The 20,826-nt window shown below is 44.3% G+C and overlaps 1 protein-coding gene across 1 annotated transcript in view; it reads left to right on the forward strand.

Moving 5' to 3' along the window:
• The window catches only part of lztfl1 (leucine zipper transcription factor-like 1), a 59,442-nt gene extending 54,335 nt beyond the window's left edge, over positions 1-5,107 (forward strand). The window contains exons 9-10 of the mRNA XM_070880399.1: positions 1,766-1,869; positions 3,662-5,107. Of these exons, the coding sequence (XP_070736500.1) occupies positions 1,766-1,869; positions 3,662-3,680 (123 nt within the window). The 3' untranslated portion in view covers positions 3,681-5,107. The remainder of the gene's footprint in view (positions 1-1,765; positions 1,870-3,661) is intronic.
• Positions 5,108-20,826: the final 15,719 nt, after the last annotated feature.

The raw sequence follows: 20,826 nt of genomic DNA on the forward strand, positions 1-20,826 counted from the left end.
AATTCAGACTCTCTACAGAGCAAATCACTTAAAATTCTGCAGAACAGAGAGCTTACCTTGCTTTCAGATGCTTACCTTGCAGTCCCCAGCCTCCCTCTGAAGGAAACATTTTTTCTTTGAGCACCTTGAGGCCCATTGGCACTATTCCAATTACGTTTCAACCACACTCGGACACCAACATTTCATGCCAATCTCACTCCATGGGCCGGAACATAAAATAATCGGCGTAATTAAGCAGAAATCAGAGTAAATAATCGAAGCCTAAAGAAAGCGCAGAACTTGCACCATATTCTTTCTTTAATCCCGAAACCTAGGCTGACACTACGGGTGTGCTGCACTGTTGGAGCCATCTTTCAAATGAGACATTCTTTCAAGTGGATGTAAGAGATCCCATGGCACTGTTTCGAAGAAGAGCAGGGGAGCTCTCCTGGCCATTATTTATCCCCCAATCAACATCACTAAGATAGATTATCGTGTCATTATCTCATTGCTATTTACTGTGTGAAAATGGCTGTCGCGTTTCCAGCATTACAACAGAGACTACACTTCAAAACAGTACTTAATTGGCTGTAAAAGTGCTTTGGGACGTCCTGAGGTTGTGAAGGACGCTATATAAATGCAAGTTCTTTCTTGCAAATGTATGAAAATTAAAGCTTGAATGTAGCAAACCATAATTTCTGCTCATTCGACACAGCATGTTTAAGATAATGCAATCAGTGGAAGCTTTACAATTTTTGTTGTGACCCATTCTGATACCTTAAAATGCATTAACAGATATAGAAAAAATAGTGCAGTTCTCAATGAGGAGAAATGTTAAAAACGGCTTACAAAATCACTAAAATACCAGAAATATGACTGGGTCCTGCTACACACTAAATTTTGGTCCTGTTCAGAACTGGCACAAATGCAGGAAACGAGCATTCTCTGGTCTTATGCATGGGGGTGTGGGGGGGGGAGGGGGGGGAAACAGAGCTATGTTAATGAATTGTTGATGATTTTAGCGAAGGTCTTGTTGAATCGTTGCAAAAGGTGAGGCAACTCGGGTGCAAGATAAAAACCGGCATAAGTCACACATGAAATTTCCTTGATCTTTGGTGTTGAAAATTGGCATTACGTCTTACGCTGTTGTTTCAGCACAAGTTTCAAGGAAATTCCAGGCCACTATCTACAAACAGGAATAATATAAAATCTATACAAGACGTAACTGGAAAAAACGCGGGTCATTGACCGTGGAATTTAACATTTGTAAAAGAACCACGTCAACTTCACCATAATGATGTTTGGTGTATATTTTTAAAACTGCAATTCTGCAGCTGCTTCATGTTGTAATAATTTCAATTCCTCGCTCAGCAATTGTACTAGTATAATATCTACCCTCCCCAAGCAGTACAGAATGCTTTCTGTAACAGGGCATTCCTATTGTAAATAAAGACCAAATCCATTAACGATGGCCTTTGCAAGAAACAAAGGGCACAACTTTGATGTCGGCGGGCGTGTAAAATGAGCTTGGAAGCCTGTCGCACACCTGACCTGATTTACCTTTCTATTGAAGGAAATGGGCAGCTGATCAGCTATCACTTGTTTTACACCTCTGTCCAAAGAGCATAACAGAAGCAGTCAGCCAGTGAATAACAAAGCAGTTTGCAAGTCTCGTGTCGAGAAAATATTTTGCAGTTTTACTGGAAAGGAAGCTTTGCCCAGTCGTGTATATTGATTGACATCTTGCACGCTACTCTGTCAATGAAATGATAATTTTAATTAACAGGAGTTGGATAAGAAGTTCCAGGAAACAGCTGCTTATCGCAATATGAAAGAAATGTTAACAAAGAAGAATGAGCAAGTGAAGGAATTACGCAAACGTCTTTCACAGTAAGTTGTCAATCCAGAATTACAAGTGTAGAGATTCCAATCATCATTTCACAATATCATTATGGACAAGGAAGGCAATGTAGCCCGTCTTTATTCATCCATCATTTCAAAAATACAATCGCTCCCATTTCAGCATTAATTTCTTAGATGATTCTTGTATTTGCCTTCACCACTCAATCTGGAAATTCATTCCAAATATTGGGCTTTCTTTGGGAGATCAGTCTGAGATCAGTGTTAAATTTGCCTTTGATAGTTTGCACCTGTATTCCTTTTGTCCTACTCTTACAATTTAAAGCAATATTCCATTTAACTTTTGCATTCCCTTAACTATCTTTTAGATACCGTTACAAAATCACCCTATACACCTCCTCTCCAGCTCTGAAAAGCCCATGGCCTAGAAATTCAATATGCGTTAATAACCCGCGCTAGTTGTTAGAAATGTGAGCAGCACGTGAATTCCGTGCTGCCTATTAATCCTAATGATCTGTGAGTGCAACCAGTGTTACCTGCACGGTTCATTGGCTGCTTGCCTGTTGTGCGGGGCAGGGTGGGGCAGTATTGGGAGGAACCCATGCTATTTAAAGGCAGCCAGCTCCTCTTAAATGGGAGGTGGATTGTGGCTCAGCAAGAAGTGCTGTGAGGACCTGCTGTATGAAAGACAGAAATGGCTGAAACTGGGAGAGAGCGAGCACCATTGTTCTCGGATGCTGCACTGGAAGTCTTGGTGCAGGAAGCGTGTATCGATTTCGCCATTTTGAGTCCTTGGGTGGAACGTGCGTTACGACATTCAATTCTTAGACCTATATTTCTCCAGTCTTTTCTCATGACTCATTTCTTTAACACCAGGGATCGGCCTCACGGCTCTCGTAAAACAAAGAACACCATAGGGTCCTTGTACAAGACCTTGGTTAGTTTCTTTCTGGAATACTGTGTCCATTTCTGATCCCGTCACACAGTGGGAGATGTAGAGATCATGGAAAAGGTTCGGAGGAGGGCCCACTAGATTAATACCTAGTTTAAAAACCCTCAGTTATCATGATAGGTTCAGGGAGATGGATCATTTTACTCTAGAAAAGTGCATAGTTCAGGAAGACTTTAAAATGAAGAAGGGACGAGACTATGTACCTGTGGACAGATTATTTGAATTAGATAAGTTGGGGAGAACAAGGGGACATGTATATAAGTTATGAAGCATAGAACTAGGTTAGATGTCAGGAGGTTATTTTCACAGAGGGTCATTGGCCTTTGGAGTAGGTTGCTGGCTCATGCAGTGGGTGCAGATTTACTGCAGACATTCAAAAGGGAGCTGGAGAATGCTGATAGAGCTGCTTGCAAAAGGTAGGTGGAATGTTGGATAATGTCCCCCATTCACTCTTATCTACTGGAACTCATTTTTGATTGCCTTTGGGAGAGGGGTCAGCAACGAATTTTCCAGAATTCTTTTTTCCTTGAATTGGCCTCGGGTTTTTTTAAATCTTGTGGTTTTATCTCTCCCAGGAGATTCGACGGCTGGTGGTGGGTGGGGAGCACTGGGGGCGGAAGCAGGTTGTGTTGCGTGATGCTTCTTTCATAGACCAGCCGCTGTTTTTATGTATTTCATTTTAATATGTTTGTAAATTTTATACTGTACATAGGAAGGAATATACTTTCAAATTGGATAACCTCTAAGTTCTATGTAGAAGGTCTTCAAATATTTTAAAATAGAACATTTAAAAAGCAAGTGCTTTAAATTAAATGTCATAGTGTTCCTTCACTCGGAAGGCGGAACACTAACTGTGTTTAATGCTTTTAGGTATGAAGCAGAAGACTAAGGACATTGCGTGACTCTTGTTAAGCTGCTTCAGAAAAGAAATTTCAGAAATGGACTCATTACATTCTTCATTATCTCCATGTTTGAGAGATATGTTACCTTTTTTAGAATTGTTTCTTTTAACATTTTGATTTAAATTAAAACTGTATTGCACATCTATAAAATGTGTTCTGTCCATATAACTTCCTTGTAATCAACTTTATTTCTTGACAAATTGACAGTAACGATGGCACAACCAATGATAAGAAATAGGAAATAGGAGCAGGAGTAGGCCATTTGGCCCCTCGAGCCTGCTCCACCATTCAATAAGAGCATGGCTGACCTGATCTTGGCCTCAATTCCACTTCCCTGCCCACTTCCCATAACCCTTGGCCCCCTTATCATTCAAAAATCTGTCTATCTCCACCTTAAATATATTCAATGACCCAGCCGCCACAGCTCTCTGGGGCAGAGAATTCCACAGATTTACAACCCACTCTGAGAGAAGAAATTCCTCCTCATTTCTGTTTTAAATGGGCGACCTCTTATTCTTAAACTATGTCCCCTAGCTCTAGATTCTCCCACAGGGAAACATCCTCTCTGCATCTACCCTGATCATTAATGATTGTGATCATTTCTATGTATTGAGACAGATCATATGGGCAGTCACTGTCAGCACAAAGGTGAAACCAAAACAGAATAAATGATCCCATCAAATTTAAACTCACCCCTATATGCTTGTAAGAAAGAAAGAACTTTCATTTACACAGCGCCTCATCACATCCTTTGGAGTATCCCAACGCACCTCACATCCAATGAACGTTTTTGACGTGTTATCAATGCAACAGATATTTTTCTCACACACCTGTAAGGTTTTCGTGGTCATAATTTATTTGAAAATCTTTGTCTTACCAAACACAGTATAGTGACTAAGTGTAACATTGTCACTGTACTTAATCTCAATGTATACTATAGTTTGGACATAAATCAAATATAGGGGACATAATCTGGTTTTACAGTTTAAATTCTGCCCATTTACATTCAGACTCCTTTGTACATACCTTTTACTTTGCAGAAATTGCATCACAAAAAGAAAACTTGATTAACATATCTACTTCTTAAAGTGTGAAAATGTACAGCAACTCCCTTGCCATTATATTAATTTGTAATATGTTGAATGGTTCAAGTAAGGATATTGTCAGAGGTGCCGGAGAGATTTTATTCGGTCTTTTTACATTGGCTATGCAAGCCTTAGTTTAGCGACCAAATGTATTTAGTTTATATTTTTGAAAATTAAAGCATTTATGATGAAAACAACTTAGTGATGCCTCTAACTGATGAATATATTTGTGGTTTGAAAGTTGGACTTTAATTAATATTTATGGTAGCCTTTGTATTTGTACTTTAATCTATCTATGAAGCTTAAAATGTATTAAAAGGTTAAGAATTTCCCGAGCTGCTTTGTTATTGTATCAGCACTGGGGATGTGTCTCATTCTACTGTAGTCAAGAGCAGGTTGTTGTCTCCATGGTGCAACATTTCCATGTAAAGTTTAAGCTGGTAGTAACATACATGTTGCATCAGAATGAACCTGCTGCTGCATTTCAAGTTCTGCCCCATCAGACCCTCGGGGATGGTGATGGAGGAGTCTGGGACATTGGCTGACAGGTAAGATTCTGTGAGTATGACTATGTCCGGCTGTTACTTGATTAATCTGTGGGCCAGCTCTCCCAATTTTGGCACAAGTCCCCAAATGTTGGTGAGGAAGCCTTTTCAGGGTTGTGTGAGCTGCATGTGCCATTGTCGTGTCCGAAGCCAATGCGAGGTCGATGCCGGGTGCTCTGTCCCGTTTTGTTCTTATTGTTTCTCGTAACGGTTTTTGCACAACTGAGTGGCTTGCTAGGTCATTTCAGAGTGCAGTTAAGAGTCAACCACATTGCTGTGGGTCTGGAGTCACACATAGGCCAGACCAGGTAAAGACAGCAGATTTCCTTCCCTGAAGGACATTAGTTAAACAGATGGGTTTTTATGACAATCCAGTAGTTTCATGGTCACCATTACTGATACTAGTTTTTTAATCCAGATTTATTGAATTAACTGAATTAAAATTCCCCAGCTGCCATGGTGGGATTTCAACTCGTGTTTCTGGATGAATGATCCAGGCCTCTGGAGTACTAGTCCAATAACATAACCACTATGCTACCTTCTCACCACATCCCTCAATCTCTTCTCTCGACAGAAATGCATCCAGTTGTGTCTTGAATCCATGGCCTTCTGTGTTAACTTCACACTGTAGTACCTTGACTTCTCGCTTTGCATTTCCTCATTTTTAACATGTATATGTTGCTATTTACAAAATTGATCTGAGTAAATTGTTCGACATGGTGAATGAAGGCTGAATTTTGTAAAGTCCCCTCCATCTTAAACTCATCACTTAAATTATTGGAATGCAGAACCATCATTACTGCTCCCCTCTGTTACCCTTCCAGTGATTTGTTAATGCACTTTGTTAATTCATTCACATTTTTCTCCAGCTAAATATCATGTTCCAGAGATTTGTTGACTGTAATCTCCGGATCTCATTTATTTGGCATGCTGTACCATTTTTTCATTTAAGTGAGACTTGTCTTGGGAGTAGGGAAGGGGTGATGAGCAGGAATTCTTCGGGGCCAAATTAGCTGCAGAAGATCTGGTGGCGAGATGACAGACCTGGTGATGGTAAACTGAAAGTGAGCCAATCCTTTGTAACAGCTCTTCACAGTGCCATGGAACACAGGAATGCCATTCAGCCCCTCGAGCCTGTTCCGCCATTCAATGAGAACATGGCTGATCTGTGACCTAACTCCATAAATTCACCTTTACCCCATACCTCTTAATACCTTTGGTTAACAAACATCTCAGATTTAAAATTAACAATTGACTTAGCAAGAATTACCGTTTGTGGAAGAGAGTTCTAAACTGCCACCCTTTGTGTGTAGAAGTGTTTCCTAACTTCATTCCTGAAATGCCAAGCTCTAATTTTTAGGCCACGTACCCTAGTCCTGGACTTGCCAAACTGCGGAAATAGTTTCTCTATGCTACCCTACTAGTTCCCCTTAATATCTTGAAAACTTTGATCAAATCACCCCTTAACCTTCTGAATTCCAAGGAATACAACCCTAGTTTGTGTAATCTCTCCTCGTAATTTAACCCTTGGATTCCAGGTATTATTCTGCACTTCATCCAAGGCCAGTGTATCCTTCCTAAGGTGTGGTACCCAGAACTGTGCTCAGTACTCTGGGTGTGGTCTAACCAGGGCTTTGTATGGCTGTAGCATAAAGGCAGTGGGTCAGAGCAGGTGTGCTGTCATCCTGAGAGAGACAGCATGAGTCTCCCATGGAGCCAAGGCCACTGTCATGAAGCTGTGCCTTTGCTCTGCGTGGGAACAGAAAGAGGGTAATTGATGTTCTGGATGCTATCCATACCCTCCACACTCCTGTCCATGTTCTCTTTCATGGTTGAAAGGCTGAGATGCTAGACCTAGAGCTATGGTGGCAGCCACCTGAATTCACAGCAAAGTGGTCAGAGCTGTTGCCAGATGCTCCACCACTGTGGGCTATACTGCACGTGTTCACAGAGCTGACCACTCACTCCATGGTTGACTGCCTGGTCTCAATGTTTTGCTGGAGGACCCCACACAAGCTAGAGCTGTACTCCTCCATTTTCTGACAGGATACTCAGAGCACTTAGAAGGTCCTGGTGTATAATAATCAGTCCTTGAATATAGGCTGCAACCTCAAGATGCAGCAGGACGAGGATGAAAGCTCTCTCTCCAGCTTTCTGGACCATCCCATCCCCCTGCCCTGTACTGCTTGGTCAGTCTGCCAGTGCAGACTCCACTAGCCTATCCTCTAATTTGTGCGCAGTGCCAGTCTCTGAGCTGGTGCTTGCCAAAGTAAGGTCAAGTGACACAATGCCATCTTCTGCGATGTTTTCTGTCAGCTCCTCATCCTCCGGCACAACATTTTGTTGACCTGAAAGGAGAGAGAGGGACAAGGATTAGGTTTTAATGTGAAGGATAGGCAGAGAAAGATGGAGAGGCTATTGGATGCAGCTGCACTTTGTCATAGCTGGCAAATTAATTGGAGGCCCTCGATCTAGTTAAACAGGCGGACTGCCAATGTGAGTCCCGCTGCTGATTGGAAACTCGCTGCTATTTAAAGGCAGCCTGCAGCACTTTAGGGCAGCTCAGGAGATGGTAGGAGAAGCTGATTCTTAAAGGGCCAGTCGCTTTTCCGTCACTGCAATGGAAGTCCTGGTGGTGGAGGATAGCAGAAGGAGGGATATTCTGTTCCCACCAAGCGACAGGAAGAGATCCCATCAAGCATTAGGCACAGGCAATAGGTTCGGAGGGTGTCAGTGTCAGGGGCATCCAATGTGGGAAGAAGTTCAATGACCTGACCAGAATTGTTAAGATAATGCCCCTAACTCCAATCTCACACCATTCTCTGCACAACCCTGCACTACCTGAAATCCCAGCACTCATCATCCTTCCCTCCCCCAAATACCAGGAATCTCCTCCATTCACTTCAGCGTGCTTCATTCCACTTCCTTCTGCTCCTAATGCCACATTGAACCTCCTAGTCTCCTCAGGAGTACTGCCTCACACCTTTGCCACCTTTCACACTCCAGCACCTCTGTTCGATCCTCAAAGCATTTCATGAGGCGACCATTTACACTCTCCCTTCAGTCTTGCAGACAAAGCTGGCAAACAGTAGAGAGGAGGCGAGGATAGCAGGAGGCAAAGCATTGTTTCAGGCCCGCTCCACACTCCAGGAACAAGTCATGGAGATGGGTTGCATCAGAGGAGTCACCAGTGGCCAGGTTGAAGGACACATACTGCAGGGTTCTTAACTATCTTTCACTCTGTGTGAGATTTCAGTGAGAAGGGACAATCAGCTTCTCCACCAATCAACAGTGGGACCCTAGGGAAAACCGAAAACGTATTAGTTTACAGCAACAGAAATATATCAAGAAAGACAGAAATCTAATGACCCCTGGGACCATGGGGTCCTCCTCAATATATCCTCGCCCTCCCTCCCAAAGGAGCTGGGGACCTTGGCTCGCAAATTTATACTGCAAGATGTAAAATTACTTTTAACACACTATAGTTTTGCACCGCCACATGTTAATTTGAAAATCTGTTTTATTTTCATTGAGTAGATAATGACACGGAATATTTTAAATACCCGTTTTTCAAGACTTGCAAACCTTCGGGCTGGTGACACAACCCCACATCGAATCATAGAATAGTACAGCACAGAAGGAGGCCATTTGGCCCATCGAGTGTGCTGGCTCTTTCGAAGAACAATCCAGTCAGTCCCGCTCCCCCACTCTATCCCCGTATCCCTGCAATTTTTTCTTCAAGTATTTATCCAATTCCCTTTTCAAAGCTACTGAGAGGGTGGTGGGTACATATTCAATCAGGCAGTGCATTCCAAATCCTAACTACTGGTCGTGTAAAAAGGTTGTTCCTCATGTCACCTCTTGTTCTTTTGCCAATCACCTTAAATCTGTGCCCTTTTTTTAATCAATCCTTCAGCCATTGGAAACAGTTTTTTTTATTTATTTACTCTATCCAAACCCTTCATGGTTTTTAAACACCTCTATTAAATCTTCTCTTCGCCTTCTCTGCTCCAAGGAGAACAACCCCCAGCTTCTCTGGTCTACCCACGTAACTGGATTACCTCATCCCTGGAACTTATCCATGTCAACGATCTGAAGTCTTTTGATGTTACCAACACTTGCCCAGAGTGAGAGCACAATAGATCAACTCTGTCCAACAACACAACGTAGAAGCTGAAGGTTATTTTATGAGTAAGCAGTGAAATATATGGTTAGACCACAATGCCACTTCATTGCATTAGGGGGCACTGTTGCTTTTAGTTCAAGTTGCATGCTTTGTTTAGTAATATAAATAAGCTCATTTTTATGTAGCAACTTCTGTTTTTCCTGAAACAGTAGAGTTTGTGTTCTATGTAACTCCTTTGAATTTCTGCTTTTTAATATTGAATCACTGAAACTTTGTTGACACCGTAAATAGTCATTCCATCCACCGTGGCTGCAGTGTGTTCCATCTACTAGATGCATTGCAGCAACTCACCAAGGCTTCTTCAGCAGCACCTCCCAAGCCAACGATCTCTCCCACCTAAGAGGACAAGGGCAGCAGGCATATAGGAACACCGCCACCTCCAACTTCGCCTCCAAGGCACACATCAGCCTGACATGGACATATATCGCCGTTCCTTCATCGTCGCTGGGTCAAAATCCTGGAACTCCCTCCATAACAGCACTGCGGGAGTACCTTCATCACACGGACTGCAGCGCTTCAAGAAGGCGGCTCACCACCACCTTCTCAAGGGCAATTAGGGATGGGTGATAAATGCTGGCCTTGCCAGTGACGCCCATAATCTAAGAATGAATAAGAAAAAAGCAACTTGTCACATTACTTAAAGAATGAACAGAAGCTGAAATGTGTGTTAACCATTTAACCAAGTATTTACAGACGGAGAAATAAATGTAAAAGAACAGAAGCTGAAAAATGAAAATAAAATAGAAAATAAACAAGGAGAAGAGAAACGGGTAGATAAAGTAAGGACTCGGGATTGTGGAATGGTGCAAAATAGGTTTGAACGATCCAGAATTTAACCAACACTCCTGATAATCTCCAAGTTAACATTTTCAAAGGTGATTTGATGGGAGCTAAAGTTTTAAGGCTTTGTGAGGCAAGTTATAATGACTGGAGCATCAGGTGTACAATGAAATCGCTGACTAATTGAGCTCTCGTAGAGCAATACTTAATACAGGGAGCAGAGTTTTGAAACATTTAGCATTGATAAAGACAGGCTACTTGTGGCTGGCTTTCATTTGTGTACATTTTGCTAAATGTTTGCGCCCATCAAAGTCAGTGATGTCATGCTGAAACACATCTTTCCACCTAGCGACACAAGATAAAAATCCCTCTGTCTGATACAGTAATGGGATAGATCTTCTAATTGACTAATGGAAACAAAAGTGGGTATAACCAGTCCGAGAAATGGGTCCATTACATGAGATTTCTACCCATTTAGTGGCCCGCCAGTTTTCCAGTCAGGTCTTGTACTAGTCTCAGAAGCCCCACCAGTTTGCAGTTAACTATATTAAACTTAGCCCCAAATAACATAATTTAGACAGCCGCATGATTTCCTGATGTTAGCACTCAGTCATCTACCCACCTGTATAAAAACATGGGTTTCTGGGCTGCTATGTATGCTGTTTATGGAAGTGCATACAGAGAGCCCTAGTTGCAATGTAATAACCCAGGCCTGGTAGATATCTGATGGAGCCCACCATAGAAGGAAGCCGTTTCCAACTGGAACCCTCACAGGACATACTCCAGGGTAGACTATGCAGCAATTTCACCTATCCCGAGTAATACACTGTGACATAGGGCCAATAGTCATCTCAGATTGTGCCCCAATTATTCTCCAGCACACCCTATCTAATCACTATACCCCTTCCAGAAACTGGCACCTCAACCTAGTCCCTATCCTTCCTCCTGGCTAAGCTTGGCTAAAATGTAAGGACCCCACACTTCCCAAAACTGCTATGGGAAATCACCATGATTTAGATGAAGGACTTGAATGTAATATCTTCAAGTTTGCAGATGACAAAAAGCTGGGTGGCAGTGCGAGCTGTGAGGAGGATGCTAGGAGGCTGCAGGGGGACTTGGACAGGTTAGGTGAATGGGCAAATGCATGGCAGATGCAGTATAATGTGGATAAATGTGAGGTTATTCACTTTGGTGGCAAAAACAGGAAGGCAGGTTATTATCTGAATGGTGACAGATTAGTAAAAGGGGAGGTGCAACGAGACCTGGGTGTCATGGTACATCAGTCATTGAAGGTAAGCATGCAGGTACAGCAGGCGGTGAAGAAGGCAAATGGCATGTTGGCCTTCATAACGAGGGGATTTGAGTATCGGAGCAAGGAGGTCTTACTGCAGTTGTACAGGGCCTTGGTGAGACTACATCTTGAGTATTGTGTTCAGTTTTGGTCCCCTAATCTGAGGAAGAATATTCTTGCTATTGAGGGAGTGCAGCGAAGGTTCACCAGACTGATTCCCGGGATGACAGGACTGACATATGAAGAAAGACTGGATCGACTAGGCTTATATAATCACTGGAATTTAGAAGAATGAGAGGGGATCTCATAGAAACATATAAAATTCTGATGGGATTGGACAGGCTAGCAGCAGGAAGAATGTTCCCGATGTTAAGGAAGTCCTGAACCAGGGGTCACAGTCTAAGGATAAGGGATAAGCCTTTTAGGACCGAAATGAGGAGAAATTTCTTCACTCAGAGAATTGTGAACCTGTGGAATTCTCTACCACAGAACGTTGTTGAGGCCAGTTCATTAGATATATTCAAAAGGGAGTTAGATGTGACCCTTACGGCTAAAGGGATCAAGGGGTATGGAGAGAATGCAGGATTGGGGTACTGAAGTTGCATGATTAGCCATAATCATAATGAATGGTGGTGCAGGCTCGAAGGGCCGAATGGCCTACTCCTGCACCTATTTTCTATGTTTCCTTAGGAGTCACAGTATCACCTTAAGACCTGGAGCAAAAGTAATGGAGTTACATAGAATTTTATAGCACAGAAACAGGCCATTCGGCCCAATACGAGCCTTCTCCCACCTTACCTCATCTCTCCCTATTACATATCCTTCTATTCCTTTTTATCTCATGTACTCCTCTATCTGTGCTATTCGCCTCGACCACTCCATGTGGTAGTGAGTTCCACAATCTCACCACTCTGAGTAAAGAGGTTTTTCCTGAGTTCCTTGTTCATGACTATCTTATATTTATGGCTCCTAGTTTTGAACTCTCCCACAAGTGCAAACATTTCTCTACATCTACTCTATCAAACCCTTCATAATTTTAAAGACCTCTATTTGTCACTGCTCAGTCTCTTCCCTGATAGGAGTACCCTCTTAGTTTTGGTATCATCCTTGTAAATTGTTTTTACACTTTCTCCAGTGCGTTACATCTTTTTTGTAGTATGGAGACCAGAACTGTGCATAGTACTCTAAATGGTTCTATATAACCAAGGTTCTATACAAGTTTAAACATAATTCTATTGCTCTAGAAATGAATCCCAGTGCCATGTTTGCATTTTTTATGGTTTTATTAACCTGAGTTGCTACTTTTAATGATTTGTGAATCTTAACCCCTCGGTCCCTTTGCATCTCTATCCCATTTAGACTCTTATTTTCCAAGGAACAGGTGGCCTCCTTATTCCTCCTATCAAAATGTATCAATACTGTGCACTCAACTCCAACTGTGCTCTTACTAAGGTTGTATATAGATTCACCATTTCTACTTCTATATTCATTTGCCATAAAACCCAGTATTCCATTAACTATTTTATGGCCTTATTCGCTTGAGATGCTGATTTTAATGTGTGGTGAACCTGAATCACCCATTTAAAATATAACTATTACTTTTTTATTATCAAAATCTAGCACAATTCCATTTGGCACTTTTTTGCCTGTTCCACCATCTTGTCAACATTCCCTTGCAGCTTTCTTTGGTCTTGCAAATTATCTAGTATGCTTCCTATTTTAATGTGTCAACTGTGGCTCAGTGGGTAGCACTTTCGCATCTGGGTCAGAAGATTGTGGGTTCAAGTCCCACTCCAGGGATGCTATAAAAATGCAAGTCTTTTTTCTTTTTAATATTATCTACAAATTTGAACAACATACCCGCTACCCTTTATCCAAATCATTGATGCACACCATGAACAGAAGTGGTCCCAGTACAGTACACTACTACCCACTGCCCTTAACTCCTAATCTGTTTCATTCCTTCTAAACAGTTTTTAATACAATTTTCTATCCTCCCTGTTATTCCATATCCCTTAATCTTCTCCAATAGTCTCTTGAGTGGTCCCTTATCAAAGACTTACTGAGAGTTCACTGCATTTTCTCCACCGACTAAAGCTGTTGCCTCCTCACGTTTGTCAAGCACAATGGTCCTTTCTGAAATCTATGTGGGCTAGCTCCTATTTTCCTCCATTTAAATATTTAGTAATTTTGGGCTGGATTTTCCGATCCTTTGCGCTCCGGGTTTTGCCCTGGGGCAACGTGAAAGGTGCCGTTCAGGTCTCCTGTGCCCCGTCGCGATCCTCGGGGTCGGGTTTTGTGGCAGCGCTAAGCAGCTCCACCAGGAAGAGAGGTGTGCAACGCCTCTGGTTGTGACACCGGCTCAAGTTTTGACTCTTGCCCGATCCGTCCGCCTGGGTAACCAGAGCGGTCCAGCCATGCCGGTGGTGCAGAGGAAGGTAATGTGTTGTAAAAGTCAGTGAATCACTGCACGAATTACAATACATGTAATTTGACCACATGTGGTGAATCTCATGATCAGTAAAGATGGGGGATTTTAAAGTGGCAGTGTATAAACCCACACACAGATACCCATTACTAGTCTGGATCAGACCGGAGTGTTCTCAACTCCATCCCGCAGCATGCTACCCACCACCACCTCGGCGAAACCCCAACACTGCACGAGGTAGAAAAAGCCATAAGGCAGCTTAAGAACAAAGCTACGGGAGCGGATGGAATCCCCGCTGAGGCATTGAAGTATGGCGCGAATACATGACCTCATCTTTCTCATCTGGAGGGAGGAGAGCATGCTGGGAGATCTCAGAGATGCAGTGATCTTGACCATGTTTAATAAAGGGGACAAGTCCGACTGCGGCAACTACAGAGGAATCTCCCTGCTATCAGCCACTGGGAAAGTTGTCGCTAGAGTCCTCCTCAAACATCTTCTCCCTGGCCGAGGAGATCCTCCCGGAGTCACAGTGCAGATTTCGTCCCCTACGGGGCATGATTTTTGCAGCGCGACAGCGGCAAGAAAAATGCAGGGAATAGCGCCAGCCTTTATACATGGCCTTCTTCAACCTTACAAAGGCCTTTGACACTGTCAATCGCGAGGGTCTATGCAGCATCCTCCTCTGCTTCGGATGCCCCTAAAAGTTCGGCACCATCCTCCGCCTGCTCCACGACGACATGCAGGCCGTGATCCTTACCAATGGGTCCATTATAGACCCAATCCACGTCCGGACCGGTGTTAAACAGGACTGCGTCATCGCCCCAACCCTCTTCTCAATCTTCCTCGCTGCCATGCTCCACCTCACAGTCAACAAGCTCCCTGCTGGAGTGGAACTAAACAACAGAAGCAGTGTGAACCTGTTCAACCTTCCCCGTCTCCAGACCAGGTCCAATACCAGCCCAATCTCTGACATTGAGCTACAGTACGCGGACGATGCCTGCACTTGCGCACATACAGAGGCTAAACTCCAGGACATAGTCGACATATTTATTGAGGCGTACGAAAGCATTGGCCTTACGCTTAACATCCGTAAGACAAGATCCTCTACCAGCCTGTCCTCGCCGCACAGCACTGCCCTCCAGTCATCAAGATCCACAGCGCGGCCATGGACACCGTGGACCATTTCTCATACCTCGGGAGCCTCTTAGCAACAAAAGCAGGCATTGACGATGAGATTCAACACCGCCTCCAGTGCGCCAGTGCAGCCTTCGGCCACCTGAGGAAAAGAGTGTTTGAAGACCAGACCCTCAAAACAGCCACCAAGCTCACGACCTATAGGGCTATATTAATACCCGCCCTCCTGTATGGCTCAAAGACATGTACAGCAGACATCTCAAGTCGCTGGAGAGATACCACCAACGATGTCTCTGCAAGATCCTACAAATCCCCTGGGAGGACAGACGCACCAACATCAGCATTCTCGGCCAGGCCAACATCCCCAGCATTGAAGCACTGACCACACTTGATCAGCTCCGCTGAAAGGCCACATTGTTCGCATTCCTGACACAAGACTCCCAAAGTAAGCGCTCTACTCGGAACTCGTTCACGGCAAACGAGCCAAAGGTGGGCAGAGGAAACGTTACAAGGACACCCTCAAAGCCTCCCTGATAAAGTGCAACATCCCCACTGACACCTGGGAGTCCCTGGCCAAAGACCGCCCTAAGTGAAGGAAGTGCATCCGGGAGGGCGCCGAGCACCTCGAGTCTCATCGCCGAGAGCATGCAGAAATCAAGTGCAGGCAACGGAAAGAGCGTGCGGCAAACCTGTCCCACCCACCCCTTCCCTCAACGACTATCTGCCCCATCTGTGACAGAGTCTGTGGCTCTCGTATTGGACTGTTCAGCCACTTGTGAACTCACTTCAGGAGTGGAAGCAAGTCTTCCTCGACTCCAAGGGACTGCCGATGATGATGATGATGGATCAGATAGCATTGACACATTCAGCATTTTTAGAACTCTGTTTCATCCTTTAGCTTCATTCCAAAATTACTTTTCTTGTAAATCACAGAGCAGCTTAACAATTTCTGACTCATCTTTGAATTCGGTTATCACTCGCAACCGCACGTTCATCTCAGAACACCTCAGTTAGTTCGGAGTTAACCAGTGAGTTGCTGATCTGTACAGACGAAGACGTTCCCAGGGTCAGTTTGTGCTGATTGAGCTGGTTTCAGCCCGGCAGGCAATTGGTCCTGGTATCGGTGGATTAGGGAGGGGAAAATTAGCCTGATCACTATCCAGCTGACCCCAGCAGGAACAAGGTGGTTAGCTGAAGTCATTTGTAAAGAGTTGGAGGCACATCACATTCCAGGATAATTGGAGTGAGGAGGTGAGGAGGATACAATCTAAAAAATATTGGGGAGAATGTGTAACGTGTTTTTGTGCGATACACTGTCAATGTTTGTTACTTTCTAAACTGCAGTCCTGTTTATATCCTCTTTTGTATTATTGCTACATTGACAGTAAGGCTGCTATTTATTGCCTGTTTCATTGTGGAGCCAAATTTTCTCCCTTTTATGCCCCGAGTACATCTATTTCCAGGGCATAACACAGAGGAGGAAAGAGCGGCGATCCCTTGTGCCTGGCCTCCGTCCCATTTGAGCTTCACAGGTCACAGGTCGAGCAGGGCCCAACTCATTGCAACTGCGTCTCATTCCAGTTGATTTACCAGACTGCAAGCGGTGAGATCAGAGCTTGCACATTGCTCTTCTCGATGTATGCTAGCCACAGGTCACGTGCAGGCAACGGCCTTGTAAACCGCGGCGTCTGCTTAGTAACTCTTGCGTTTCGACTGCTCAGCAGTTTAAAGCGACTGGCAACAACTCAAACAGAAAAACGAGAAATCGATTTCTGGCCTCTGAGTTGAGAATTCTTTTTAGAGGATGCTGTTGCAATATGGCTGCATGGTGGGCATGATCCCCCAAGCTCAGACGCTGCTCCTGAGCACAGTACCGGTCCCACATGGAATCCCTTTGTATACGTGCTACTTGAAGGAAGAAGATTTGGATGCTCGGGAAGTGTCAGTGTTGCACGGGCCACCATTGCCCGGCCAGCTGAATATCTCAGCCCTGGTAGAAATGATCTGGTGTTGGAAGAGAAGTAATACCTGTTGGAGGCTCTGATTCACTAGGGAAGCAGTGACAGAGCTAGTCAGTAGGCTACAGGAGGATCTACAGTCCAACTCTCGGGTCGGGCAGGCACAGTGACGTTAGCCACTTCCAGTCCTCCGAGCAGCTTTCTCCCCCAGTAATAAATCATAAACACTGATATTTGCGTGCCCTCCCCCCCTACTTACCTGTCAGTCAGATCTCATCTCTCCACCCTGTATTTGTAACCTAATAAAGGAAACTCTGTGCAAATATTGCGCAGCTATAATTTATTAACCAACATGCAAAGTATCTCTGAAACACGTGCCTGTTACCAGGGTGCTATTCCCTCCTTGGCAGTCAGCTGTGATGCAGTGGGTAGTGCATGCACCTTTGAGTCAGAAGATTGTGGGTTCAAGTCCCACTCCAGTGCAGTGATGAGGGAGTGCTGCACTGTCGGAGGTGCCGTCTTTCAGATGAGATGTTAAACCGAGGCCCAGTCTGCTCTCTCAAGTGGACGCCAAAGATCCCATGGCATTATTTCGAAGAAGATCAGGGGCGTTATCCCCGGTGTCCTGGTCAATATTTATCGCTCGATCAACATAACAAAAGAAACCCGGATTATCTGGTCATTATCACATTGCTGTTTATGGGAGCTTGCTGTGCGCAAATTGGTTGCCGCGTTTCCCACATTACAACAGTGATTATACTCCAAAAGTACTTTATTGGCTATAAAGCGCTTTGAGACATCCGGTGGTCGTGAAAGGCGCTATATAAATCCGAGTCTTTCTTTTTGGGTGGGCTGTGCTTGCATCCCCACTCGGGTGCCTCTTCTAAGTGCAATCCCTATGGCAGTGAGGCAACTGTGCACCAGTGAGGGGCTCCTGGGATCCAGGTCGCTCACAAACCTTCTAACCGGGGTGGCTATATGGGCCTGCTTCATGCTACTGCCTGAAAGATGCTAAGGCTGGCGTAATGGCCACATCCACGAGAGGCTACACTGCAAATCTCCATGTGGCAAGGCTGACTGCATACTTTCAATGCCCTATATTAGAACCCATACATGGAATCCCCCACATTGACATTAGACAGAGAATTACAGGGTGGAATGTACAATTTCGCAATATGGTCCCCTGCTGAGAGATCGTTCAATCTCTAAAATATCTCTACATCTGTGACACTAAGCACATTGCTGACTGATCTGTTTTGTAGTCTAAGGGCTGGATTGTCCTCCAGGGCAGCGTCACCTCCTCAAATCTAGAAATATAAATGTTCGCAGAAGCAAGAGGGAAGTGGTCCACTCTCTGAACATTTAACAGAAGGTCAGGCAGCTTTTCAGTGTATTGAGGAGAGTCCTTTCTCTGTCACAGCAGGACACGCACCTACACGTTAGCTGCATAATAATACATTGGGCTTGACAATATACTGGGACATTTTTGCTGCTGTTGTGTCCCGTAGGTACATCCCCAGCATTGAAGCACTGACCACACTCGATCAGCTCCGCTGGGCGGGCCACGTTGCTCGCATACCTGACACGAGACTCCCAAAGCAAGCGCTCTACACAGAACTCCTTCACGGCAAACGAGCCAAAGGTGGGCAGAGGAAACGTTTCAAGAACACCCTCAAAGCTTCCTTGATAAAGTGCGACATCCCCACCGACACCTGGGAATCCCTGGCCAAAGACCGCCCTAAGTGGAGGAAGTGTATCCAGGAGGGTGCTGAGCACCTCGAGTCTCGTCGCCGAGAGCATGAAGAAACCAAGCGCAGGCAGTGGAAGGAGCGTGCGGCAAACCAGACTCCCCACCCACCCTTTCCTTCAATGACTGTCCATCCCACCTGTGACAGGGTCTGTGGTTCTCATATTGGATTGTTCAGTCATAGGGTCGACAACAATTTCCATTGATATAACGCCTTTAATGTTGAAAAATGTTAACAGTATTCTATAAATGCAAATTGCTGTTGACATTGGGGATCCCATCCTTTAGCATAATAAGCCAGAAATGGTCACTGAGCCAATGAAAGAGATATTGGCCAGCAGTTTCCTCAAGCTGGTGTTGCTGCACTGCTCCAACTTCAGCGGCAGTGCGATGGAATCCGTTGCTTACACATAAACCGGATTTCTGCCACACTTGCAGGAACAGCTTCCAAGAAATGATGGGCCGTTAGGAGGGATGAGCAAAAACTGGACAAATAGTGGATTCTAAGGATGGTCTTGAAGAAGGCGAGGAAGGTAAAGAGGCGGAGAGGTATAGGTAACCAATTCTAGAGTGTAGGGCTTAGATGACTGAAGGCAGTGGTGGGGCAAAGGGAGGGACACACACACACGGAGGAGGAGGGGCAGTGCTCGCAGGGCTGGAGGAGGATGTAGGGAGGGGTGGGGCCATGAGGGGATCACAACACCAGGATACTAATTTTTAACTGGAGAAGTTGGAGGATCATTGAGGGGTGAAGGGTGAGATGGAGTTGGTGCGGGGTAAGACACAGACAGAAGATTTTTGGATGAGCTGAAATTTAGGGAGGGTGGAGAATGGGAGGCAACATTGGAATGGTCAAATCTGGACGTGACAAAGCATGGATGAGGTGTCACTAGTGGCTGAGGCAGGCAATTTTACAGAGGTAGAAGTAAGCGGGCTTTGTGATGGTGATGTGATTGGAAGTTTAGCTCAGGGTTCAATAGGATGCCACGGTTGCAAGCGGTCTGGTTCAACCTGAGACAGTGGCCGGAGCAGGCGATAGAATTGGTGGCAAAGGTACAGAACTTGTGGTGGGGACGGAAGCTGATGGCTTTGGTCTTCCCAATGGTTAACGGGAGGAAATTGCGGCTGATTCAAGACTCAATGTTGAACAAGCAGTCTGACAGAGCCATTGTAGGAGTTGAGAGAGGTGGTGAAGAGATAGAGCTGGGTGCCATCAGCGTACATGTGGAAGCTGACCCATGATATCGCTGGAGATATTTTACTACAGTCAGATTGATAAGAGTGGAGTTTTCACTGTACTTTCATCAATATTACGCTGACTGACAGAAATTCTGAGGCAAGTCATTTCTGCTTCAAACACTAACTATTCAAGTGAATTCCACAAACTCTCTGTAAAGAAATTTCTCTTGCTCTTACAATGAATCTTGTTTTTATGGCTCCCATTCCTATACTCCTCAAGTACTGGAAACAATTTGTTTTTGTCTACCCTGTCCGATTGTTTCATAATTTTAAACACTTCTATCATATCGCCTGTAAACTGCATTGTTCTGATGAAAAAAAACCCAATTTTTCAAGTTTCTGTTTGTGTTTATAGTTCCTCATAGCAGGTAGCATCCCAATGAATCGGTGTTATACCCTGTCTAAAGCCTCAATAACTTTCCTATAGTTGAAGCCCAAAACTGCACATACTACTCTAATGGAGGTCTTAAGAAGATTCATAAAAGACTCATTTTATGTATGCTGTGCCTCTTGAGATTAAACTTCGAATTCCATTAGCTTGGATAGTGTTCAGGGTAGTTTTCTGCAACAATGTGTCCTGGAGCCAACAAGGGGGCAGGCCACATTAGATGTAATAATGAGTAATGAGCCAGATTTAGTTAATAGCCTAACAATGCATGATCTAATAGGGACCATAATATGATCGATTTCAATGTTGTGTTTAAAAGGGAGAAATGTGAAACAGCCACTAAGATTGTAGA

This window comes from Pristiophorus japonicus, chromosome 5 (assembly GCF_044704955.1).
Source record: "Pristiophorus japonicus isolate sPriJap1 chromosome 5, sPriJap1.hap1, whole genome shotgun sequence".
NCBI classification, from domain to species: Eukaryota; Metazoa; Chordata; class Chondrichthyes; family Pristiophoridae; genus Pristiophorus; species Pristiophorus japonicus.